The sequence below is a fragment of the Periophthalmus magnuspinnatus genome, chromosome 19, assembly GCF_009829125.3.
Source record: "Periophthalmus magnuspinnatus isolate fPerMag1 chromosome 19, fPerMag1.2.pri, whole genome shotgun sequence".
NCBI classification, from domain to species: domain Eukaryota; kingdom Metazoa; phylum Chordata; class Actinopteri; order Gobiiformes; family Gobiidae; genus Periophthalmus; species Periophthalmus magnuspinnatus.
In genome coordinates this window covers 1,618,844-1,646,731 of record NC_047144.1, presented here as the reverse complement: position 1 = coordinate 1,646,731, position 27,888 = coordinate 1,618,844, and the positions used below count along the sequence as shown (strand labels likewise).

Sequence of the window (27,888 nt, the reverse complement as noted above, 5' to 3'; positions counted from 1 at the left end):
GAGTCGGAGGTCAGAGCTGTTTTTAAGTGTAATATTTTATATTTATTTCCACACAACACTGTGAGCCCAGTGCACACACAGAGTTTACATTTTAAACATGATTAAATCAGTCGTGTTGTTCTTGTGTCTCTATATTTATAATCTGTGACCCGTGGATCAGTGTCACAGGGGGCGTGTCACAGGGGGCGTGTCACAGTGGGCGTGTCACAGGGGGCGTGTCACAGGGGGCGTGTCACAGGGGGCGTGTCTCAGGTGGAGGTGAAAATGGGGGCAGATCAATGACGTCTTAAACAGGAGAATAAAGTTTATTCAAACATGAATCTGTCCAAATCCAACTTCAGACGAAAAATGAGAAGAAACGAGCAGAACATGGATAAAACTCTGAAAAGTCCATTTGTCAGAATACGTCTGATTTAAGTGTTTTACAAATTGTGAAATGGTGATAAAGAAGAACAGAAAGTGTTTGTACCTTTTTCATTGTACAGTCAGACAGACGGCTGCAGACGTCCAGAACCTTTTGTGGTCAGACTCTAAATCCACAGTTCCCCTCATCACCAGCATTTATCTGACAAGAATCACCAGAGAAAAGACACAAACCACATTCAATGAAAACAACTCCACATTTTCACACATAGTTTCATTGTACTGGTATAATTTGGTTTATCTCCTGTTTCAGAGATGACCGGTCCAGCCTTCTGCCCAGAAGCCAGTCAATGTTTGAACCTTTGACCTTTTCTTACTCGATGTAAGTGATTTCTTCTGTTTCCTTTGTGTTAAATTTACTGTTCAGTCTGAACTGTTTAGGATCAAGGACCGAATAATAACAACTAATAATTATTAAGAAAATCTCTTTTTTAATTTCTATAAAAATACAAGTTTGTGTTTTCTTACACAATTCAAACGTCTTTAATTGTTGATTATTCCATTGTAAATGTTTCATTTTGATGCTTCACTTTGTGGACTAATAAATGAATAATGGTTTATGTTTTTTAGACATTTAACTGTTCTCCATCTCAGACTTTCCATCGCACTAATGTCTGTGTAAACCCTCAGTCGTCCAGGTCTGATCCACGGCAAAAAACTTCAAATCTGTCAACAGTTGACAAATTTGAACTTGGTCTTTTGCCGTCGCACTAATATTTACTCATTTTGTAAATGAAGTTCACTGGAGGAAAAAGGCTGCAGACCCTGATATAAACACTTTGATATTATCTCCCAGTGTAAAGGTTCACACATCAATATTTCTCTAGTGTAACAAGGGCTGATGTTTTCAGACACAAGCCTCAGGACAAGAGCAGGAGGAGATCAGACCAGTCTCCACGCCCCTCTAAAGTCTCTCGATGGGGGTAAGAGATGGAGTAAAACTCACAGCCAAAAGTCTCAGTCTGTTCACTTAATATTAGACAAAAAACCTGTGACTGTCGGAGGTCAGAGCTGTTTTTAAGTGTAATATTTTATATTTATTTCCACACAACACTGTGAGCCCAGTGCACACACAGAGTTTACATTTTAAACATGATTAAATCAGTCGTGTTGTTCTTGTGTCTCTATATTTATAATCTGTGACCCGTGGATCAATATGTTTCAATTTGGACATTTTAAATCACAACATTCATCTAAAAAATGACTTAATAAAAGAAATAACATCACACTAAAGCGCCTCATGCTGTAGCGCCCCCTATGGACAGATGCACATCACACTAGAGCAGCACATTTTTTTTCATTTGTACCAAAATGACGACGCGACGCTGCAGAATCCTACGAGTATCAACGATTAAGAAAATAAAACTGGAGAAGGAAGAGCGGACGTCACAGGGGGCGTGTCACAGGGGGCGTGTCACAGGGGGCGTGTCACAGTGGGTGTGTCTGTCTCTAAATCCACAGTTCCCCTCATCACCAGCATTTATCTGACAAGAATCACCAGAGAAAAGACACAAACCACATTCAATGAAAACAACTCCACATTTTCACAGATAGTCTCATTGTTCATTATACTGGTTTCATCTCCTGTTTCAGAGATTTGTTCTCCATGGTTTTTGAAACAGTGATGCAGCAATTAAAACAACCCGGAGGAATCTTTTCTAACTCGCAGTAAGTGATTTCTTCTGTTTCCTTTGTGTTAAATTTACTGTTCAGTCTGAACTGTTTAGGATCAAGGACCGAATAATAACAACTAATAATAATTAAGGAAATCTGTTTTTTTTTTTTATTTCTATAAAAATACAAGTTTGTGTTTTCTTACACAATTCAAACGTCTTTAATTGTTGATTATTCCATTGTAAATGTTTCATTTTGATGCTTCACTTTGTGGACTAATAAATGAATAATGGTTTATGTTTTTTAGACATTTAACTGTTCTCCATCTCAGACTTTCCATCGCACTAATGTCTGTGTAAACCCTCAGTCGTCCAGGTCTGATCCACGGCAAAAAACTTCAAATCTGTCAACAGTTGACAAATTTGAACTTGGTCGACTTCCGGGTTATGGAGCGAGAGTAATAGACGCACGCTCGCATGCTGCCGCGTTAGTTTTATTATTTGCATCATTTGAACATCGCAATTCCCTCCTATTCCTGCGCCTGTTGATTCCTAACTTTTTTCGTTGCCACTCTAAATTGTCTCCCGCGGTCATCATGTCAAAGTCCAAGGGAAAACAAGCCGAAAAAGACGCGGGTGGCGCGGCTAGCGCAGCTAGCGCTAGCTTAACGCTACAGGACATTACAACACTCTTGGAAGGACATAGAGAGGCTCTCTCTTCAGAGTTCAAGGCCTCGTTCCAGTCTCTTGCCTCAAAACTGGATGGTGTTGAGGCTTCCATTAAGGACCATGGGGACCGTATCAGATCACTGGAGGAGAATGCAAATTCATTCGAACAACGCCTAACTTATGTGGAGGATAAGTGCCGTACTTTGCAACAAGACAACCACTCGCTTAGGGAGAAGGTGGCGGATCTGGAGGGACGCAGTAGACGTCAAAATATTCGCATTGTTGGCTTACCTGAGAACATAGAGGGTCCCCGCCCAACCGCTTTCTTCTCTCAACTTCTGACAGAGGTATTTGGTGACAGCGTGCTCCCTACTTCACCGGAGATTGACTGTGCTCATCGGACATCTGGTGCTAAACCTGCAGCGGGAGCCAAACCGCGTCCTGTGATCCTCCGTCTCCACCGATTCCAAGTGAAAGACCTGATCATCCGTGAGTCCCGCGGGAGAAAAACCCTATTTTATAAGGAACATTCAATCCGCTTTTACGAAGACTACAGCCCGGAGGTTCTGAAGCTGCGTAACGAGTACCGCACTGCTATGGCTGAACTGTACAAGCGAGGATACCGTCTGGCGCTGCTGTTCCCGGCCAGACTGCGCATCGTGTTGCCGAGCGGGGAGAACAAGTGGCTCTTATCTGCAGCAGTTTGTTCAGGACTTAGACAGCGACTCCTAAACAAATGTGGTAATCACTCTGTTCTGGTGTTAACATATAGTTGTTGTTGTTTTTTTTTTATGACTCAGTGACATTTTCTCAATTTACGTTCTTAACGTGGGCTGTACGTTCACCTGCCCGTTTTCACGGACAGGGAGGAGACTTGAGCTCGCTGTCTGGTCCGTGTGTACTGAACATTAAATACGCTGTAGACACGAGCTGTTCTGAGTTGCGGGATACCTGAGGTTGGAGGGGGTTGAAAATTATAGTGTTTATACTTTTATTGGCATTATTATATGCAATTGTTCTGCTGTTTACTAATGCGGTTGCAGAGAGTTGAGGAGTGAGGAAGTTTTACAATATGCTGATTGATTTATCAGGGGCTTGGTTGTTACCTTTTGTAGCAACTTCTTTTTATTTACCTCATTTTTTATTTGTATTTTTGTCTTATCTTTGTTGTCTTTGTGCTACTCACTTTGCCAGATGTGTGCTACAGGATATGTATCAATTTCAATCACTGGATCCTAATATAAGCCTGTGCCACTTAATAATGGGGTATGTTGAGTGCTAACATCTCTTCGGCACCAAGCGGTGCACTAAGACTGGTTAGTTGGAATGTGAAGGGGTTGAACTCTCCAGTAAAAAGAAAGAAAGTAATTAACCACTTAAAACAGTTAAACACGAAAATTGCTTTTTTGCAAGAAACACATTTGAAAATGGCAGATCACCTTAAGCTCCGGTTTGGGTGGGTGGGGCAATTATACCACTCCTCCTTCAACAGTAAAGCACGGGGTGTCGCTATCCTTGTTCATAAAGCTGTTCCACTTTCAGTGACTGAGGTGATATCAGATCCCAATGGACGCTACATTATAATTTTAGGCAAAATTTGTGGAAACAACCTTGCTCTAGTAAATGTATATGGACCAAATTATGACTGTGAGGACTTTTTGAAGAAAATGTTCTTTTCACTTCCTGACTTGAAAAACAGCCAACTTATCGTTGAAGGCGATTTTAACTGTTGTCTCAATCCAGAGCTGGACCGTTCCTCAAGTAAACCATATCCCGTGTCTAAATCTTCCAAAGTAATACAATTATTTATGCAGCAGTACGGAATTTCGGATGTTTGGCGATACCTCAACCCAAGTTCCTAACGGTTCTCCTTTTTTTCCCCGGTGCATGGCACATTCTCACAAATAGACTTTTTCCTGGTGGACAATAGCCTGCTTTCTACAGTGAAATCCTGTGAGTACACCCCAATAGTGATATCGGACCACGCACCTGTTACTCTGGACATCTCTTTACCCGGCAACTCCCTGTTTCGCTCTCCTTGGTGGCTGAACCCACTATTGCTCAATGACAAGGAATTTGTTAAAATGATTAATGAGCGTATAGACCTCTTTGCGTCAACAAATGTCACACCAGATGTTTCTGCAGCCACAATTTGGGAAGCATGTAAGGCTTTTTTGCGAGGTGAGATAATATCTTTTACAGCCCACCGAAGTAAGGTTGCCTCTCAAAAGACACATGCTCTCTGCACAGCTATATCTGAATTGCAAACTAAGTGTGCAGAATCTCCAAATGCTGAACTCACCAAAGAATTACTCATTAAAAAGGCTGAATTTGATTCTAAGGCCACTGATGAGGCTGTGCAGACATTAACCAAGACTCGACATGACTACTATGAGTTTGGTGATAAGCCTAACAAAATACTTTCCCATCAGATCCGGCAGTCTTCAGCAGCTCAGCATATTACTGAAATCTATGTCTCTGATGTACTTACAATTAACCCTCAGGCCATTAATGATCAATTTAAGGACTTTTATTCCTCTCTATACACAATGGAATGTCCACCGTCTGACAACTCTTATGAAACATTTTTTGCACACCTTTCTATACCTACAGTTGCGCCAGATACAGCAGCTGAATTGGATGCACCCTTCACCGCTCGTGAACTCAAGAATGCGGTAATGTCTATGCAGAGTGGGAAAACTCCTGGTCCTGATGGTTTTCCATCGGAATTTTACAAGGTTTTCATTGATAAGCTGTCCCCCCTTATGCTCAACATGTTACAGGAATCTGCAGATTCTGGTGTCCTCCCAGTTACTCTACGGCAAGCCACTATCTCCTTTATTTTAAAGAAAGATAAAGACTCTCGTTTTTGCAGTAACTACCATCCTATCTCATTGTTATGTGCGGACGTTAAAGTTCTAGCAAAAATGTTGGCTAAACGTGTGGAGTCAATAATGCCTACAATAATCAGTCCTGACCAGACAGGGTTTATTAAGACCAGACATTCATATCACAATGTTAGGCGCTTAATGGACATCTTATACTCCCCGTCGACATCCGACACCCCTGAAATAGTTATCTCCATGGACGCCGAAAAGGCTTTTGACAGGGTAGAATGGCCTTATTTATTTTATACCTTGAAACGCTTTGGTTTCGGCGACAAGTTCATATCGTGGATCAAATTATTATATGCCTCTCCCATGGCACGTGTTCGCACCAACAATATTTTTTCTGAATATTTCTCTTTAGGCCGCGGAACCCGTCAGGGTTGCCCCCTGTCTCCTCTCTTGTTCACAATAGCTATAGAGCCGCTTGCAGCTGCCATCAGATCCAGTTCTATGCATGGCATCATGAGGGGTGGTTTGGTTCATAAAGTAGCTTTATATGCTGACGACCTGTTGCTTTTTGTTTCAAACCCAGATATCTCTATGCCCACAGTTCTGACTCTACTAAAGGAATTTGGGGAGATTTCAGGTTATAAATTAAACCTTAATAAAAGCGAACTCCTCCCTGTCAATCCAGCTGCCATTACATACCCTCTTGCTAGCTTGCCTTTTAAAGTGTCTCTACAGAGTATCAGGTATTTGGGGATTTACATAACCAGGGAATTTTCGGATCTCTTTAAGACCAACTTTAATCCATTGCTTGACCAATTAGCTCAGGACTTGCATCGTTGGTCCATGCTGCCTCTCTCTCTTGCAGGTAGAATTAGTTGCATCAAAATGAATATACTACCTAAATTTCTTTATCTTTTTCAATGCATACCAGTGTTTATTCCTAAACGTTTTTTTCAATCACTTGATAGCTCTATTGCACAATTTCTATGGAACAAAAAACCTCCCAGAATACGGAAGATTGCATTGCAAAAAGGCAGGGAGGATGGAGGCCTTGCCTTACCCAACTTTTTATTCTATTACTGGGCTGTTAATATCCGGTCAATGTTATTTTGGTGCCGTAATAATGATGACATGCCAGTCTGGTTGCCAATGGAGGAGACTTCGTGTAATTCTGCTACGTTGTTCTCCCTCTTGTGTCTTCCTCTTAAATCATCACCTACAACCTATTCTAATAATATTATAGTCAAGAACTGTCTTAAAATTTGGACTCAGGTTAAAGAACATTTTGGATTTCAGGGAATCCCTCGTCTGTCCCCTTTCTCTTCTAATCCTCTGTTTCCTCCATCACTTACTGATAGCACTTTTGATATATGGAGGAGCTGTGGATTGGCTTCTGTAAAGGATTTTTATGTGGAGGGGGTTTTGGCTTCATTTACCCAACTATCTTCAAACTTTAATCTGCCCAATACCCACTTCTTTAGGTTTCTACAAGCCCGAAACTTTATTGGCAGACACTTTCCTTGCTCTCCTAGTATTCCTGATGCTACCATCTTCGATACTATCATGGAAATCAAACCCTCTCTGAAAGGTGCAATTTCCAAAATATATAGCTTGTTATTTTCCTCTCTCGATGTCACATCTGATCATCTTCGTATGGCCTGGTCTGAGGAGCTCGAGGTGGAGATCGATGATGAACAGTGGAGGTCCATTCTCAAGCGTATTCATTCCTCTTCAATCTGTGCACGGCATTGTATCATTCAGTGTAAGGTGGTCCATAGAGTACACTGGTCTAAGAGTAGGCTTGCTCGAATCTTCCCTGGCACCAATCCTAACTGTGTAAAATGCAATCTAGGCCCAGCCAATCTCACTCACATGTTTTTGACCTGCCCTGCCTTATCCACATATTGGGACACTATATTTGACTCTCTTTCTGTTATTTGCAATGCTAGAGTTCGGCGGTCCCCACTGACTGCTCTTTTTGGGATTCTCCCAGCCAATCACTCCCTGTCACCCTGTTTTGTTGATCTTGTTGCTTTTCTTACATTGTTGGCCAGGCGGTCCATCCTGATGCGCTGTAAAGACCCTCACCCACCTACTCACTCTCAATGGATAAAAGATGCCCTCTCTTTTATGAAACTAGAGAAAATAAGGCACTCTCTCAAAGGCTCTGATTCTAAATTCATGGAAGTCTGGCTACCTTTTCTAGATCATGTCACGTCTTTGACGCTGGAGATAACCCCATGAACTGCCTTTTGTTTCACATATACATGGATACCAAGTGATTGATCTAACTATGCTAAGTGTTTGAGTAGCGCATAGTCTGTTTTTGTTTTTTAATTCTTGTTTTTGTTTTTTATTCTTGTTGTGTTTTTGTTTTATTTTATTTATTTATTTATTTATTTATTTATTTATTTATTTATTTATTTATTTATTTATTTATTTATTTATTTATTTATTTATTTATTTATTTATTATTATTTATTTTTTTGTTTTCTTATCCATCTGTCAGGAGTTTGTTATGAGGGGGCTGTGTGTATATATGTTTTAAGGTGTGTACACTGAAAATTGTTAATCTCTCATATTAGACTTGGATATTACACACACCTTTGTTGTCTGTTGTATATATTCTGAAAAATCTTTAAATAAATCATACATAAAAATAAAAAAAATTGGAACTTGGTCTTTTGCCGTCGCACTAATATTTACTCATTTTGTAAAGGAAGTTCACTGGAGGAAAAAGGCTGCAGACCCTGATATAAACACTTTGATATTATCTCCCAGTGTAAAGGTTCACACATCAATATTTCTCTAGTGTAACAAGGGCTGATGTTTTCAGAGTCGAGTCTGAGGACAGGACCAGAAGAATATTAGACTGGCGTCTGTCCATGCCTGAAGACTCTGAGTCTGGACAAAGGTAAGAGATGGAGTAAAACTCACAGCCAAAAGTCTCAGTCTGTTCACTTAATATTAGACAAAAAACCTGTGACTGTGGAGTCGGAGGTCAGAGCTGTTTTTAAGTGTAATATTTTATATTTATATTTACTGTATATTTCCATATAATCTACTTGTATCAGCACATTTGCTTGTACAAAACCGTGTGCCAGCGCTAAACCAATGAAATGTTCGGTAACTCTTTCCACTCCTTCTGATTCGTCTTTTTCTCTGTATTTTATCTCATCACCATAAAGCCCGAGCCTCGTCTTCTGTTTACTTCTCTAAACAAGGACAAACTTTACAGCTCCTCTGTGCTCCACATTCACAAGGCTCAGTCTGTCAGAACGACAGCAGAGACAGTGACAGGAAGATCTGAGAGAGACAGTGTGAAAGTCTGAAAGATCTAAGTCCTTGGGAGAAATGTACCATTGACTTTGTAAATTAAAGATATAATGTTCTTGTCATGATCCGCACCGTCTGTTCCATGTTTTACCTCCTGTCCTGCTCCTTCCCTCCTTCACCTGCCGGAGCTGGGCTGAGCTCCTGGCTCCTCCTGCGCACACCTGCAGCTCACCAGCGCAATTACCTCCACCTGCTGCTGTGCATAAGAGGAGCTGGGGCCAGACACTCGGCGCGAGATTGTCTGCGTTTCCTCACCCCTTCTGTCCTGTCGTTGTCTGCGGGATCCTACATGTGTCTTCGCCTCCTGTCCTGTCTTGGTCTCTGGCTTGTTTCCTGTCACCTGCCCTGGCTCCCGCTCGCTGGATTACTCCTGCTCGGTCCTTCCTGTTCCCGTGTCTTGTCCCGTCGTGCTCCGGCCCTGGATGTCTCCTGCCCGCTCTGCCCTACGCCCGTCTGGCCTGCCTCCCGCTCCCTATCCCCGTGTGTGATAAATGAACTGTCTGAACTGTCTTCTGCACCAGTGTAAATAAACACCGTAAATCTGCCCCGAGTCTGCACTCTTTGGTCCGCTACACCCACCGTTACGACAGAACAATCTCGCCACAATGGACCAAGTGGATTTGGGGCCAGATCAGACGCACCGCCCGGCATTCCCCCACCACGGACAATTCATCGGACCATACAACCTGCCCACCCTGCTCACCTGTCTGTCTCCTGATCACGGGCCTGTTCCCCGCTTGCTGTCCTGTCCCAACCGGTCCTCTCCTCGTCTGGACCGTTGTAGCTCCGCTGGACACCGTTTCCCGTCCAGGGACCTCCTCGTGTCATCTGCCCCTCGTCAGGACTGTTGCAGCTCCGCTGGACACTGTTCTCCATCCAGGGACCTCCTCGTGTCCCCTGCCCCCTCGGTGGGACCCTCACAGCTCTGCTGGACAAAGCTTTCCATCCAGGGACCTCGTTGTGTCGTCCGCCCTTTGCCCGGACTGTTGTTGCCCCACTGGACAGTCCCCCTTCTTCCCCAAATTCAACTGGTCCGCACCAGTGACATTTTTCCTGCCGTCCGGCTCCCCTCCGCCCACCCGTATCAATTTTTTGGGCCACCAGGAGGTGGCCCCACCGTCCGCTCCACGTTTTACCTCCTGTCCTGCTCCTTCCCTCCCTCACCTGCCAGAGCTGGGCTGAGCCAAACGGTATGGCCCCATCCTATCTGCAAGATGCTATTGTCCCGTACCAGCCAAACAGAGCACTCCGCTCTCAGAATGCAGGACTATTAGTGGTTCCTAGAGTGTCCAAAAGTACAGTGGGAGGGAGAGCATTCAGTTACCAAGCTCCTGTGCTATGGAATCAACTCCCTGCTGATGTTAAACAGGCCCCACAGTCTCTGTATTTAAGACCAGGCTTAAAACCTTCCTCTTCGGTATAGACCAGGTTACATAGTGAGGGAGTTAGGGACATTAAAACCCGGGATAAGACAGGCTGCAGTAGGAGTAACTAGCTGGGGGAAGTATGGCAACCTGAGCACTATCCTCTACTTTGCCCTATTTTCTCATCAGCAATGCTATTCACATGTTGTCCCCTGTCCCACTCCCCCTGTGGAGTGTAACTCTTTCACATGCCCCGATGACAGCTGGACCCTCCCCTCCTCCCCACCTGGCCCTCCTCCACCCCCCTCCCTCCTCCTCGCCTCGCTCTCCTCTTCCTCGTCTGGTCTTCCTCCTCCTCGTCTGGTCTTCCTCCTCCTCGTCTGGTCTTCCTCCTCCTCGCCTGGCCTATTTTTCTTGTTTTGTCTGATTTTTCCTGTTGTTTTGTTTTTGTGTGTATATCTCGGTGGCTGAGTGGCTCATGTCTCACAGCAGAGGGTTTGGTTCGATCTCCGGGTCACCCAGGCCTTTCTGTGTGGAGTTTTTCATGTTTCTCCCCGTGTCTGGATGGGTTTCCTCCGGGTACTCCGGTTTCCCCCATCAACCAAAACATGAACGCCCTTCGAGACAACTGTTGTTGTGATTTTGGGCGTTACAAAAATAAAATGAATTGAATTGAATTCTGTTTCTTGGGCAGGTTAAATGAAGATGATCTTAAACGGAGTGGGATACTGCGGCAACTGGAGCAGCTGCGGGAGCTGCAGGAGAAGCAGCGGGAGCGGCGGGAGCTGCGGGAGCTGCAACAGAAGCAGCGGGAGCGGCGGGAGCTGCAGGAGCTGCAGGAGAAGCAGCGGGAGCGGCGGGAGCTGCAGGAGCTGCAGCAATACCTGTCAGAGGTAATGTGGTGGGGGTTGTACGAGCAGGAGTTTTCTGCGTTACTTTGATCCAGACTTCAGTTATAACCTGACACAGCTCTATCAGTGCACGATACTAAGTCAAATAAATATATATTTTCTTCTGTTGTATCAGACAGAACCTAGAGCTGGTGTCGTTTTCATGCACATGTTCATATTTTCATCAATAGATTAATAAATATAACAGATATTCATATTTTGACAAACTACTAATTAAAAAAGAGAAATTGAATCAGGAGATCGAGTTCTTTATAAATAATTTAAACAATATAAGTTTGGATTAGATGTTACAGGAGGTACTTTAATTAATCAGTTATTCATAAAACACAAAAACATTTGTTTTTCAGATAAGTATAGGAAGAACCTAAAGGACATGACAGAGTGAGGCTGAAGGACTTGAAGCAGGACGTCAAAATTCTCCAGAGAACGTCTACATCAGGGGCCTCAGACTCGCGGCCCACGGGCCAATTGAGGCCCGGAGGCCCCGAGTTTGTGGCCCCCACCGAACCCACATCAGTCAAATCAAACATTTAGTTTAGAGCCACTTTACTCCTTATATTGACCCGACACGTCCAGGACGACAACAGCAGAGGAACAGGGCATCAAACTGACAGTGTCGTGGTGGAGACGAGATCATTGTCAGTACAGGACTTAAATACTTTTACTTTGTTACGTTGGTAAAGTACTTAAATACTTTTACTTTGTTACTTTCCACTGATGGACTTTTTTACTTTTATCCTACATATTGAATACAAAATGATTATTCTTCTATTCTATATATTTATGATAATGATAATAGTGAACTGTACTTTGTGTATTTTAAAAGAGAATCTAAATAATGATTTTGAAGCTTTTGTATTTTACTCATGTTTTAAATACTTAAGGATGAAGAGTGTTAGATTTTATAGTGTGTGTTGCTGTTGATAAACCGTTGATTGATTTAGTTTATATGATTTAAATCTGAAGTGTCATAGTAATTTTTCCCCCAAAGGCCGATGTAACTGTGAGGTAGAATCAGTGTGGCCTAAAAAATTTTATAAATGTCATGATCCGCACTGTCCGCTCCTGGTTTTCCTTCTGTCCTGCTCTTTCCCTCCCTCTCCTGCCAGATCTGGGCTGGGCTCCTGGCTCCTCCCACACGCACCTGCAGCCCATCAGCGCAATCACCTGATGTGCATAAAAGGAGCTGGGAGAAGAGACTCAGGGCGAGATCATTGTTGTGTCCCTGCATTCCTGTGTGTTCCCTGTTGTCCCTGTGTTCCTGTTGTGCTCCAGCCCTGGATTTCTCCTGCCTGCTCTGTCCTACGCCCGTCTGGTCTGCCTGTCGTCCTGTGGTCCCTTCATGTCCCCGGTCCCTGTGTTTCCTGTGTTCCTGCTCACCTGCTCACCTCCGGATCACCCGCTGTTCGTACTTTGTTCAATTGTTACAATAAATACTGTAAATCTGCCCCGAGTCTGCATCCTTTGGTCCGCTACACACACCCGTTACGACAATAAATATATACTGTAACCACTTCTTTACTTGTTAAATGACTGTGTCTGTGTTTATTCTTATTCAAAGTACAAATATCACACACACATTTGCACAGATGTAAAAATTTGCCTGTGCAGCTGCGTCTCTCCTGATAAACTCACATTTTTAAAGGTCTGTCTCTGGTCGGGGCCTCAGATCTTCAGCTGCTTTAAAAAAAAACACTGAAAAAGACTCTAGTTTCACTGCCGCCTGGTTTTTGGTTGAGGCTGAACATTTTCTGCTCTGATCACAGTTTGTCTTTTAATTCTAACATCTGCATCAGTTTTCCTCGTCCTGATTCTTTTTGGATCATTATTTGTAAATATTTGTCAGTTCCTCTTGTTGTGAAAATGTCCTTAGTTTATGGTGAGACATTAAAGCAGCGTAGACTTATTTTAAAATGACACTCACACCTTTGACTTTTCCTTCTTACAGGAAACGACGAGTTTGACACATGTGATTTAGAAACAACAGAACATCAGGACTAAACCAGGACTAGACCAGGACTAGACCAGGACTAGACCAGGACTAGACCAGGACTAGACCAGGACTAGACCAGGACTAGACCAGGACTGAACCAGGACTGAACCAGGACTGAACCGGGACTAAACCGGGACTAAACCGGGACTGAACCGGGACTGAACCGGGACTGAAGCGGGACTGAAGCGGGACTGAAGCGGGACTGAAGCGGGACTGAAGCGGGACTGAAGCGGGACTGAAGCGGGACTAAACCGGGACTAAACCAGGACTGAACCAGGACTAAACCAGGACTAAACCAGGACTAAACCAGGACTGAACCAGGACTAAACCAGGACTAGACCAGGACTAGACCAGGACTAAACCAGGACTAAACCAGGACTTAACCAGGACTAAACCAGGACTAAACCAGGACTAAACCAGGACTAGACCAGGACTAGACCAGGACTAGACCAGGACTAAACCAGGTCTAAACATGTGGACTCAGAGTTTGAGTTTTCTACAGTTAAATCCTGGCACATTCGTCCTGAAGATGTGACTCAGGCCTCGACTTTGACAGTGTTTAACTCCAGACTCTAAACTGTTGTGTTTGTCTGTGGCCTCTAGGTGTCGCTGTAACGTCATAGAAAAAACACTCAGTACTTTTCATATTCCACATACAACAGTTTAATCGAACAGGAGCCTTTGGAAACACATTTACTTTGACATTTGAACAGAAAAACCAAACACTGTAGAAGTTTAAACACTTGGAGCTTCAGCAGGTTCAGGACAGGAGCAGGATCAGGTTTGTTTTTCTGTTTCCATTTGAGCAGATTGAAAAATGACACGAACCAAAGATGTCTGACTTTTAATATTTTAGTTTCCTTTTGAATCCTACATGTTTTAAATGACTTACTCCCTGCTTTCTGCGCTCTGATAGTTTCATGCAGTATAACAAGGACCCACTCACCGACAGCTCCTCCCACCAGGGCCTTGACCCCCAGAGCCACGCCCTCCACAAACTCCTCCGGCCCCTGGATCGCTCCCTGAGGAACCCCAAACAGCATTAAAAACACTGGACTCACATGAACAGAACAAAGACACTGACGTAAAGTCTGTACCTGCCACGGCTCATAGAAGAACGCCTCCACGCCCTCGGACAGACCCCGGATCAAACCAAACGGGTTCCCCAGAACGTCCAGGCCCAGCACCAGGACATACATCTGCTTTATCGCCTGGGAAACAGAAGAGAAAACAACAGAAAATAAGGAAATAACCAACGCACTCTCAGGCAAAATGATGTTAATGTAGTGTTGAATGTGACCTGTTTAGAGTAGTGTCTGATGACCTTCCGCTGCAGCTGCTGTGTCGTACAGAACATGAACTTCCGCTCAAAAAAGGCCAGTCTGAAATAAACATATGTCCATTTGAGATCATTCCACTCATATTACTGTAGGATATGTACAATAATACACACTGATGACACTATAACAAATACAGACTCAGTATTCAGCTTCATTCAGAACATATATATTTGATGTTTGGATTCACATCACTCAGAACCCCCATAGAAATCACAATAACACCAAGGTTCTTCATCTGAATTTGCAGCATCGTATAAATGAAAAAATTAAAAAGGGATTTTATTAAACAAGTATCAAAAATCAGACACTAATCAATACTAAAACTAGTATCAAAACTAGATACTCATTGTTGGCAGGATCATATTCTACTGTTTAAATGAGTGTTTTTATCATTGTGGTATCAGAATCTGTATTGAGGCTATTCCTTAGTATCGAAGTTGAGTTTGAAATTTTAGTATCATGATTCCACTAAATCAAGGCATGTGCTTTTTTGTTTCAAAATAACAATTAGAGGCATGTTTAAATATGGATATAGCAGTACTCAACAGCCACGTCACATGACACTATATTTCTCAGTCTGAAGCTGTCTGGCCAGTTAAGTCCTGTGTGAGTGCGTACTTAAAGACCACGTCCTGCACGTCGGTCAGCGTGGCTCCTATACTCTTCAGCAGCAGCTTCAGACTCTGCACTGGGATCAGCTCTTTGTCCCTCTTCTCCTTCAGACCGTCCTCTCCTCCAGCGCTCAGAGAGAAGCTCATCTGAAACAACAACACAATGTTTAAACATTTTAATTGTGCCCATGTGACTCTCTATTCTCTCATCTGTTCTGTCGTTTCCTCGTCACAAACAGACCTGGAGTTGTGTTTTGTTTCATTCTCACATGTTTAACACACAAACCTGCAGATTTAGGCTGAGTTCTTCTCTCAGACAGAAAACACTCTGTTCCACCTTGTGATGTCATCGTGTGATAATACAGGAAGTGCTCCACTGTGTTTTTAAACTCCACACACCTTCATTTATAGAATCATTTGGATCATTTCAGTCCTGGAGTTGTCACTTATCTCGACTGAACTAAAGGTAAAAGGAGCCGTTAACATGAAAACTACCACTTTATGACATCACAAAGTGGAACGTCGCATTTTGAGCTTTGTAGATGTTACAGACTGATAATAAAGTGTGACTCAAACATGTGTGAATGAAACAAAACACAACTCCAGGTCTGTTTGTGAGGAGGAAACAGTATTGTAACATCTTACAGCTCTCAAGAGTCAATTTTGTGCAATCCAGGACCTTTAATAGTGGCATTTATAATATTTGTACTCATTTGTTTAAGGATATTTACGTGACTCAGAGTGTTTTAAAGCCAGTTTAAGTGTTTACGCTCCACAGAGAGTCAGGGTTAATATGTCTGTAGATGTTCGGGTTCACAAGCTGCAGTGCACGCAGAATTATCACACAATATTCCAAATTTGAACAATATGATATGGCCCCACCTTAACGTATTTATATATTTTTAAAAATCCTTTGTAAAGGGTGAAAAAGGCACTGAGAAATAAATGAGTCCAGAGTGAGCACACAGACCTTGATGGGAGAGATGTGGAAGAACTCAGACTGATGGGAGAGTTATCTGCAGCCGAGCCGTGGTTCAGCTCAGCTTTTATGTACTCGATGTCCTTCTCAAACAGCTCCACCTGCAGGAGACACGTACAAATCACATATAGATAGAACAAAAACAATATAAAAACCTTTCAAAACTGATTTCATGAACATAAACAAGACACACAATACAAAAAAATGTCTAAATTTCCTCCCTAAACCATGTTTTTACTGTGATTGGCTGTGGACCTCTGGATTTAAACCCTCAATCATATCATAGATGATTAAACACGACTGAATTTTGATCCCCTTTAAACCCGAGGCCTCGCTCAGCCCTAACCCACACATGGAAACGCACAGTACCTCCTGCTCCGTGGGGACAGCGCTGGCGTTCTCCGGAGTGAACAGGTCCGAGATGGCGTACAGGAAACCCAGGCTTTAAGATCCATCTCCTGAATCAACGCCACAAAATACCTGCAGGAGACAAACACAGACTGTAACCCACGTGACCTAGATTGCCCCCACCCATGAACGCACCGGTGAGTGTTTAAGTACCTGGCGCGCCCCTGTCACTTCCTGCTCTGGTTCTTGCTGCTCACTGTGGCTCGTGCTCATCATTTGTCGATCAAAATCCGAATCAACTTCTTGCATTCTACACATTCAACCATCAGCGGTGAGTCTTGCTCTTGTTTTAACCGCTGTTCAATTGAGAAAAAAGCGCCACTCTAGTGCTACGCTAAGCTGTGACGAACCCCCATAGAGGTGCGGCTAAACACGCTAATGCTAGCGCCTATGAAGAGTGCAACCTGATTTGCGTCAGTATTGATTAAATACAAACTAAATCAAGTTTATACTTGTGCCGAATTAAAGGCCAAACCTTTAAAGTCAAAGGACACTTTTAGTTTTCTGAGTTACCCCCGTTTTGATGTTTATTTTGTTATTTTGATATGGGTGATTTGGCCAATGTAGCTACGTTTTGTTTGTTGCGCAACTTTAAAGAACTTTGATACATTTCATTTCAGTTAATGGCCTAAAACAGAGGAAGTTAACTTAAAGGTGCACTATGTTTTTGGAAATGTGAAATATTATCTAATGAATAATTTATAATATTGCAATTCATACTAATTGTAACTGTATGTATTATTGTTTAGCTTATAGCCTGTAAGCTACATAATGTGAGTTTAATTTGGGTTTTTCCTTTTTGACCATGTACAGGTCAGGTTTTTTCCCCCTTCAGTCTGATGATTCTAACTTCACCTGTGATGGCGAGCTGCCCATACACCACTCTGTGGGAGGAAATTGAACTCTTTTTCTCTGTCGCTGGATTTGATACAAACTTTGAAACTTGGTCTGAAAGACTTTGCTCACCCACACACACAAACTCATGGACTAAATATTCACATGAACAATCTGATTTCACGGGTCTGAAGTTGTCATTCATTTATTTTCTTTATTTTGACTGATCACATCTTCATTATTGTATATCTGTTTAATATAAATGTTGATTATTATAAGTATTATTGCATTTCTGACTATATATATAGAAAAAATATTAATATAATCAACTTTATTTTGTCTGTTCTTTCACTTACTGGCTCCCTACTGAATCTAGTCTGAGACATCCTTGCAGTCAGTCCACCTCGTCTATCACGCGTTACATGGAGCAGTAATAAACTGAGTTTAACCTGAGCTGGAGACAGGTGAGGTCCTCAGGGGGAGTCTGAAGGGAACTGTCAATGTATAGATGTTTGACCTAGTTTATGTTAATATCTCTGTAATCACTGGGCTTATCCATATGAAACAAAACTGGCACAAACTTCTATGTCAGTTTAAGTAAAAAAGGGGATTTTTGGTTTTAATAAATATAAAAGTTTAACCTGCTCAAACCTGAGCTCTTTCATGTCTTTATTCATTTCTCTTTGTTATTTGAGTTGATTGGACCTGATGAGTAAAAACAAAGAATTATCTTTCTACATTATGAGAAATTATGTCCACATATGAGGACATTCGTTCTACGTTTTACTCATTTTGATAAAACATTTGAATAATGATTTGCAAAAACTATTCATTAAGAGCCTGAAACGGCAACATTTGTTCTGAATCAAAACAAAATGAGAAACAACAATTGTGCCTCTTGGAACAATGTGGAGCATGTGAAGAGCTGCAGGACCAGGACACATGTGACTTTACAAAAATAAATGTAAGAAAATATTCTGAAGATTCTAAACCAGACATGGGCAAACTACGGCCCGGGGGCCACGCACGGCCGTTTGGTCTTATTAAACTGGCCCGATGAACATGAACAAATTATATTAAAATAGGTAAGGGTAAACATTGTTTTTTGCTGTTTATTTAACTGAAATGTAATAAATTCATTATCAATTTAATTATTGCATTTGGAAAACTATTTGTACAATGAGCCTTGTATATTCAGGCTTTGCTACATGTTACAGGTCAAATGTCTAATGTCATATTTACATATATGTTCTGGCCCCGCCCCCTGTCACATTTTAGACCCACTGTAGCCCGTGGGTCAAACAGTTTGCCCACTCCTCTTCTAAACTCTTAAAAATATTCTAAATTGAACATTTTTGTATTATTGCTGTTCTTCTAAAAATGTGCCAGGTCCCAGGAGGTTAAAGCCACAGTATGTAGCTTTCTGGAGGTTTGTGGAGATGCAAGCCCGCTCAGTTTTTATTTTGTCAGTCCAAATAAAAAGTGCCATACTGCAGCTTTAATGTAATATATTTTTGACATACTTGATTCTGGAGATGTCGGAGCGTCCGGCTGCTCTGATCACGATGCTCATGTCGATCAAAGGCTTTGGTTCTGAACAAAATCAAACATTTAAAAACATGTTTCATATTTATTCACATGTATATCATGAATCCAGTGTTTGGTGGAACAGCAGAAGCGTCGGCACAGACCTGCCTCCATGACGATGGACTTGGGCAGTTTGACTGGGTAGAACACGTACGGAAAGATGGCTCCTGGCAACTGGATCTGGATCTGGTAAGAAAACACACACAGACAATTACGTTTAGGGTTTGAATAATGTTTGTTTGCTTGTTTGTAGAATTTGTCCTCTGAATTCGTGGGAGTGTTAAGGGCAGTAACAGTGCAGCACCTGGAGATCCATCTCTACATCTTGAGCTGGTCTTAGTCAACAGGATCACAGTATTTTCTGGACTACAGGTGTCATTTTTTTCCATAGTTTGTCCAGGGATGTGACTGATACTCAGATTTGACTGAGTATATGTAGTAACGGTGCGGGTCAGGACCAAAGTATGCGGACTCAGAGCGGGTTGACAGTGTTTATTTACAAGTCTTGTGAATTAAAGTCTTAACAGTTCAAATAACACACACGAGGATCCAGGAAGCAGGAGGCAGGCAGGACAGACGGAGAGCGGGTCGGGAACGGGAAGCCGGGGCTGGAGTGAAGACGGGAGCGGGGATGAGACCAGGACAGACAAGGCCAGAGTAGTCCAAGGAGCGGGACCCAGGGTAAGAGGCAGGCCAGAGACCAAGACAGGCAGAGCGGAGGGAGATGACTGTACCAGAGCGTAGAGGCAGGAGTCTGGAATGGTGGCAAAATCCAAAATGAGAACAAGCAGGCGGGTAACAGGAATGCAAAAAACAGAGCTGGAACATTCACGTTTTACACGCGGACGGTCTGGCTCCGAGTGTAGTCTGCCGAGTCTTATGCACCACCACAGGTGAGGGTGATTGCACTAATGCGCTCCAGGTGTGAGCAGAAGGAGTCAGAGACTCCGCCCAGCTCCAGACAGACAGGTGAGGGAGGGGGAGAGAGAGTACAGGAGGGCAGCACAAACAGACATCATGACAAAACAGTTGACAGAGGAAAGAACACAGTGGTTGCATAAGAAACACGACTACTTACAAAGGGAAGAGGGAAAGGAAATAGTGAGTCAGAACAGGAAAGACTTTACTTTGCAGAGGATTTCTATGGTCCTCATCCACAGAGGAAGTCTTTTTGGCGTCGGTTTTGGTGAAGGGGTTGTTTTGAGTAAGGGGTCGTTCTGAGTAAGGGGTCGTTTTGGTGAAGGGGTCGTTGTAAGTTTGTAGTAAGTAATCACGACCTATAGGGGGCAGCAGAATGGACTTTCAGAGTTTGTTAGGCTGCCCGGTGCTCAACAGCCCAGGCCAACGGGATTGTGAAAGGTTCACAGTCGGTGTTGGTAGGTCAGAATGTGTAAGTGTAGTGAGTAGTTCAGAGCTGTAGGGGGCAGCAGTATAGACTTTCAGAGTTTGTTAGGCTGCCTTTTATGTACAAATGTTAGTTGTTGTTTTTTAGTTGTCTGTGGAATCCCTCAGTCGTCCAGGTCTGATCCGTAGAAAAAGACCAAGTTTAAATCTGTCACTGGACAAATCGTTGTAGAAGTGAAGACGTTTCTTTGCTCGTCCAAGTCTCTTCTTCAGTTGTGGTCAGATTACTGCTGGACACTGCCTTATATCTGTCTGGAGGGAGGGGCTAACGACACTGAAACTGTAAACAGCTACTATCTCCAGTTTAAGTGTTAATGGCCCACCAATTTCTGGGTGTGTCTGAAAACCTTCAGAGAATATTCTATTCTAAACACTTTAAGACAGAAACTGGTTCACCCAAAGGACAAAACCCTGAGCCACAACAAAGTAACATGGTCTACTCCATTCAGTGAAGAGTGCAGGAAGAAGTAAACAGTCACTCCATAAGAGAATGAACCAACACCATCGAGAGAGCAGCTCAGGACACAGTCTGCTGTTCATCTGCATCTCAAAGACACAGACCACTCCTTTGAAGAGAGTGAGGTTCAGATCTGAATCAGAGAAAAGAAATGGTTTGAGAGGAGAGTTAAATAAGCTATTCTTGTTTCTCCCTGTGTCTGGATGGGTTTCCTCCGGGTACTCCGGTTTCCCCCATCAACCAAAACATGAACGCCCTTCGAGACAACTGTTGTTGTGATTTTGGGCGTTACAAAAATAAATGAATTGAATTGAATTAAATAAATAAAATTAAGTTTGTTTAACTACAATTATTTTTCTTTGATACACTGAATCATTTTGTGCTGAATTAAACTCCAGTCCTTATTTCCAGTTAAATAAAGAAGCAAAATACTTTTAAAAGCCTCTTTTGTTTGTCATTATTTATAGATGAATGTAAAAACACTAAACCTTGTGACAGAAAATATCAACCACCTTAGTGTTTTCTGGAGCCTTTTAAGACGATGGAGCAGTGGCAGCTTAAATCCAAAGGGTTTTAAAGTCGAGTGAAATGGTGAAAATCTTCCGTCCACTAATCTCCGGATCCACAGGCAGACACACCTCTACACCTGGAAGTACAAGGTCCTGTAAAGATCAGAGAGAGACAGGACTTCAGAAGGGCCATATGGGCTGTCATTTAAATCACAACATCTGAAACTACTTAAGAACAGAATCAAGTCTGCTGATTTCTGGTTTGGAACATTTGCGACGTCGCCGTAAACGTCGTCACAACAAAGTGCGGCGCTGTCGGCCGCTCCTGTGGACAGCTGCACGTCACACAAGCCACAACTGTCTCTGAGAACAGATTTATTGTATAAGCAGCTCTTGAGGTCAAAACATGTCCACTGTGTACTGTCTGCATTGGTCCAATCATCAGGAGGTGTGTGTTAGCATGCTAGTAGTTGTCAGCATTGCCGTGTTTGTAAAACTCTACTCTGGATAAACTGTTGTTGTGTTTTCCAGCTCAAAGTGGCTGGCACTCCGTGTAGACGCTCTGAGGACAGCTGTGACCTGCCCGAGTTCTGCTTAGGGACAAGTGCGTTTTGTCCAGATGATTTTTACCTGATGGATGGACTTCAGTGTCAGAGCGGAGCGGCGTACTGCTACGAGGGACGCTGCCAAACCTACGACTACCAATGCAGACGATTATTCAGCCCAGGTACAGACGGGTCAGAGGTCAGAGGTCATAGACCCCAAAATATACACATTTGATTTGGTTCATGTAATAACGCACTAGTCTTATATGGACCTTTTCTACTCAGTTATGTACAGAAAAACAAACAAACAAATGGTGGTATTTCCACTGATTGGATCGGATCCCCAAAATCTGATTCTGACTCTAAACGGCTTTTTCAGTTTCAATACCAATTTCGATACTGCTGACCTTATTCCAGCTCGAGCACTTTTGCCTTAAATGCAACTAAGGATTTTTTAGAGAGGACCTTGTGTTATCGAAATAACTGCAGTTTTTGTCATTTGTAATTATAAGATGAGAGAGACCTGTAATTTTCATTATAGGTTCACTTCAGCTATGAGAGACAGAATCCAGGAAATCACACTGTAGGATTTTTAATGAATTAATTGATACATTTCTCGGTAAAATAAGTATTTGGTCTCCTCCAAACAAGCAAGATTTGTGTCACAGACCTGACACTTCTTCTTTCAGAGGCTCCTCTGTCCTCCACTCGTTCCCTGTATTAATGGCCCCTGTTTGAACTGGTTATCAGTATAAAAGACACATGTCCACAACCTCAAACAGTCAGACTCCAAACTCCACTATGGACAAGACCAAAGAGCAAAGGAACCACAAACAAAACTGTAGACACCAGGCCCCGAACACTCAATCTGCAACAGGTAAGAGCTTGTGTGAACAAATCAACTGTGGAGCAATTATTAGAAAATGGAAGACAAGACACTGATAATGTCCCTCCATCTGGGGCTCCACGCAAGATCTCACCCCGTAGGGTCAAAATGACACAAGAACGGTGAGCAGAAATCCCAGAACCACACGGGGCGACCTCGTGAATGACCTGCAGAGAGCTGGGACCAAAGGAACAAAGGCACCATCAGTAACACACTACACCACCAGGGACTCAAATCCTGCAGTGCCAGACGTGTCCCCTGTGAAGACAGGACATGTCCAGGCCCGTCTGAAGTTTGATAGAAGCATTTGGATGATCCAGAAGAGGATTGGGAGAATGTCACATGGTCAGATCAAACCAAAATAGAACATTTTGGTAAAAACTCAATTTGTCGTGTTTGAATTGAATTTGAATTGAATTGAATTGAATTTTATTTGAGTATGTTCATAAATCATGTAATACATGTCATTACAGTCCATAAAATAAAATAAATTATCTTCCACAAAAAACATTGAACATTTTCAAAAGGGATGTGGGAAGATGTGGGAACATCTAAAGATGTTTAGAGGAGAAAGAATACTGAGTTGCATCCAAAGAACACCAGACCTACTGTGAAGCATGAGGGTGGAAACATCATGCTTTGGGGCTGTTTCTCTACAAAGGGACCAGGACGACTGATCCCTGTAAAGGACAGAATGAACGGGGCCATGTATCGTGAGATTTGGAGTGAAAACCTCCTTCTATCAGCGAGGGCATTGAAGATGAAACGTGGCTGGGTCTTTCAGCGTGACAATGATCCCAAACACACCGCCCGGGCAATGAAGGAGTGGCTTCTTCAGAAGCATTTCAAGGTCCTGGAGTGGCCAGTTTCCAGATCTCAACCCCATAGAAAGTCTTTGGAGGGAGTTGAAAGTCTGTGTTGCCCCAAAACATCACTGCTCTAGAGGAGATCTGCAGGAGGAATGGACCAAACTACAGCAACAGTGAAAACCTCTGGAGACAGAAAACATTTGACCAACAAAGGGCATATAACAAAGTATTGAGATGAACTTTTGTTATTGACCAAATACTTATTTTCCACCATAATTTGCAAATAAATTCTTTAAAAATCAGACAATGTGATTTCCTGGATTCTTTCATTCTGTCTCATAGTTGAAGTGAAACTGTGATGAACAGGCCTCTCTCATCTTTTTAAGAGGGAGAACTGGAACAATTGGTGGCTGACCAAATACTTTTTTCCCCTGTATATTGGTGCTTTTAAGTCTCTAGAATGTGTTGATGTGATGCTCCCAGATGGGGGCGCCACAGTCAGTTTTCCCTGTTGGTCACATTGTACTTTGCCATGAAATAGACAAATATACAAATATACAAATATACAAATATACAGATAAATTCACAAATGTTGAACCTGATCATTTCTATGAGTGACTAGACCCAAGAACTCACTGTACTACAACAAAACTGCATTTGAACATCATTTATTTATCTGCCTCCATCTGTTTGAAATATTTTCATTTTTCAGACCCAGCCACAAAAGCAGCAGATATTTGCTTCCAGACGGCAAATATTAAAGGAAACGAATACGGCAACTGTGGCAGGAACAACAAGGACTACATCAAGTGCCCCACAGCGTAAGTACAGGACCAGCTCCATCGACTCTGGCTCCAGTTCACTTTCTATTGAAAAACCTTGTCCCCTCTCTCTGTCTCTGCTGCTTCAGACTCATTTTGGTCTTAAATGTTCGTATTAACCCTCTACATGATCCTGGGGTTTTTATTTCACTATTGTGTCTGTAAATCAAGATATGAACATTAACCACTTAGCGTTCCGACGGCCCGCCGGCCTTTACGTTACAACTTTACAGCAATGTACGTGTATTTCTGCGTCACCCACACAAACACTCTACACATCAAATGAAAGCTACGACATTCATCTTTCTGAATATGTAAACCATTTACACCTCGAATCCCCACAGTGCTGACAGGAAAGACGTTTTTACAGAGAAGTCAGAAATGTAGCGGGGCTAAACAGTATGATGTCATTCTGTAGGACTCTGGACTGAGCCTGGATCAGAGAGAGAACAGAGAGGACACAGCCCCTCCCACCACCAGCAGGGCGGCGCTGGAGAGTCAACACTCTGAACTAAATGGACCCAATAATAAAATATGAATGATTAACCTTCATCAGCCTCTGGAGGATCACAGTCCAACATCTTTACTGCACACAGCTGTAAAAACACCAGATTAGGTTGTTTTATTCACATTTATCAGAGATCTCAGGAGAGACTTTATATCAAACAGAGGAGGAGCAGAGGAGCAGAGGAGCAGAGGAGCAGAGGAGGCTCACAGTGACTCAGGAGGTGTTGGACTGTTTGTCTGAGGTAATAATGACTTATATTTACTTGTGTCACAGTCACTTTGTGGCTTTTTGAACACATTCTTTATGTAATCCTAGTTTTATGGTATCAGACTCTTCACTTCTAATGGGTTATTGAGTCACATTTTCAGATTCACCTGTTTTACATTTAGAATAAACTGAACTTTTCACTTAGATTTGAACTTGGACTTGATTCATTTCAATCTGTGAAAACAACTGAATTAGCCCAGTTTTCTGCTCTATGTCTGTGTTTGAGTATAGATTTTTGAAGTAATTGTACTTTTTGGAGTAAATTTTAAACCTGTACTTGTTGTTGTAATGGAGTATAATTGCAGCCATGTAATTGTACTTAGTTACCTTTAAAATCATATGAGTAGTGAGTACAGCACAAGTCCCAATGGTCCTGATCCACGTCTGTCTCTCCTCTGTATCTGCTCCTTTATAAACAAACACACATAACATCACTGCATCGCCTGCTCTGATTGGACAGAGCTCAGACATTTTACTTACATTTATTCCATCACCAAATCATCTTTTGGTTTTCTCATGTAGTTTATACAGAGAAGTGTCAGAAAGACTTGAGTGTTTGGGATATGAGGCTGTTATTGGTTTGTTTTATGTTCCTAATCACAGGTCAAAGGTTTGATATAAAGTCTCTCCTGAGATCTCTGATAAACAGTAAAGATGTTGGACTGTGATCCTCCAGAGGCTGATGAAGGTTGATCATTCATGTTTTATTATTGTGTTGCTATGGCTGTGTTTCATCACAACATTCTATAGAACAATCATATTTAACACAGAAGAGTCAAATGTGTCTGATTCAAACACAGATATTTGCTGTAATAATGTGAGTTCTTGGCTCGAGTCACAAACAGAAACAATCAGGTTCAACATTTGTGGATTTACATGTTGTGACTCGTGAAAATACCATGTGATCAACAGAGAAATGTGTCTGTGTCCCATCTGAGAGAATGACATCATCACACTAGAGCAGGGGCGTAAAACTCGCGGCACGGGGGCTAATTTCGGCCCATGACATGATATTTTGTGGCCCGCAGGACAATATGAAAGTTTAATGTTAGTGCGGCGTTACCATGTTTCAACAAAGATTCAACAAATAACAAAGTATATCCATAAAATCCACAAGAACTGGCATATTTCCTCATGTATGTTGAAAAAAATGATGATGTTTGAGGAGATTTGAACAAAGCTTTTTTTGTGGAATACCTGATGTAGCCCAGCTTCACCCAGACTCTGCCTCCTGCGGCCCCCAGATAATTTGAGTTGGAGACCCCTGCTCTAGAGTCTGAACAGCACCAACAGAGACAGATCCACTTTGGACAAACATTTAAGCCTTGTCTTTATTTAGCGAGTGTGGACTGAATGAATAATACAGTGTAAAGATGCTGCAGAAATCCAAAACATTATGATTTATGGATTTAGTCCAAAATCTTTAGTTTTGTGCTCAACAGAATCAGACGAGCAGTTTTACAGGGATCACAGGCTGAAGCACACACACCCTCAGGCCCTGGACGCTCCATTAAAGAGGCATTATGGAACTTTTCTGGAGGAGGGTAGACCACCTCACTGTCTCTATGGAGATGTGACTGTGTCACCCAGAATGTTCCACAATACGTAAATGTATCTATTTTGCATTTATTCAAATCCAGGTGTTTTTATTACTCATTATAAAAAAAATTAAAACTTTTACTATGAGCGCGATCTCCACCAAATGATGTCACCTGCTTGTCACAATATATAATTTAATGCCATACTGTGGAACATTCTGAGTAAAGCAATAATGTCTCCATGTAAAACAGCAGGTGTTTGACCTGAACAGCAAAGTTACACAGTGCACCTTTAAGAGAAAATAAGATGTTTGTATAAAAGTAAAGAGGGAAACGTTTAGGACCAGACTCAGGATCTGGGCCAGATCCAAGTCCACAGACAGAGTCCAAAGTCCAGGTCCAGGACAGGTCCAGACAGCAGCAGTGATGGAAGGAGTTGAGCTTTAAAGCTCTGAGTAATGTCAGGTTTATTTCTCTGTTCTGCTGAGTCCACATTAACACACATGGGAATAGAACCACCAACCTGTCGCTGAGTCCAAATGTGCCTCTGTGTCTTTGATTCTTTACTGTCTGTTTTACGGTACATTGTCTCTGTGTTTCTGTGTAAAGTTTCTTGCCAGAAGGTTGTGTCCCTTGGTTTGGAGTTCGTCAAGAGAAAACTGTTATTGGAGATGAACTTTTTTTTTTTAGATCTGCAAATCCAAACAAACATTAGCTGTCTTTTCCTTGTGTAATACAATCTTAAACTCATATCTGGTTAATCTGGGACAAAATGGACCAAAAAATGAAAAACATCTCAAAAATAACTGCACAGAATATTGTGTGAAACAGAAAATCCAAAAACATAGAAGAAAATGAAACTTTCTAGAACTGCAGATAAAGAAAGTACAAGAAGAAAAATGAGACAGTTAGACACATGTTACAATAAAACACAGGAATGAAGTCCTTAAATGAGACTCCAGACTCCAGTGCTGAGGACTGTGATCTAATGTGAGGTCCCCTGTGTCCCTCAGCAGCACCTCTGCCCTCTCACTGTCACTCAGACTGGACTGAGCATGGATCAGAGAGAGACCAGAGAGGACGGAGCCCCTCCCTCTATAAAAGCTCACAGGTAAGAGAGGATCACTAACACTCCACCACTGTTCTCCATGTCAGAGCTCAGACTAAAGCCACTGCTCCATCTGTGTCCACAGACCTGCTCCTGGGGCCAGAGGCGTCTCATTCAAGAGTGATCACTCG

At 42.4% G+C, this 27,888-nt stretch overlaps 2 protein-coding genes across 2 annotated transcripts in view; one reads left to right on the top strand and one right to left on the bottom strand.

The window, feature by feature from the left end:
• LOC117387594 (NACHT, LRR and PYD domains-containing protein 1a allele 5-like) overlaps positions 1-27,888 on the bottom strand; it is a 769,741-nt gene that overhangs the window by 637,838 nt on the left and 104,015 nt on the right. The gene's annotated exons all lie outside the window — the stretch shown is intronic.
• LOC117386959 (NACHT, LRR and PYD domains-containing protein 3-like) overlaps positions 21,810-27,888 on the top strand; it is a 35,191-nt gene continuing 29,112 nt past the window's right edge. The window contains exons 1-3 of the mRNA XM_055229706.1: positions 21,810-22,002; positions 24,228-24,336; positions 27,663-27,760. Coding sequence (XP_055085681.1) covers positions 27,705-27,760 — 56 coding nt within the window. The 5' untranslated portion in view covers positions 21,810-22,002; positions 24,228-24,336; positions 27,663-27,704. The remainder of the gene's footprint in view (positions 22,003-24,227; positions 24,337-27,662; positions 27,761-27,888) is intronic.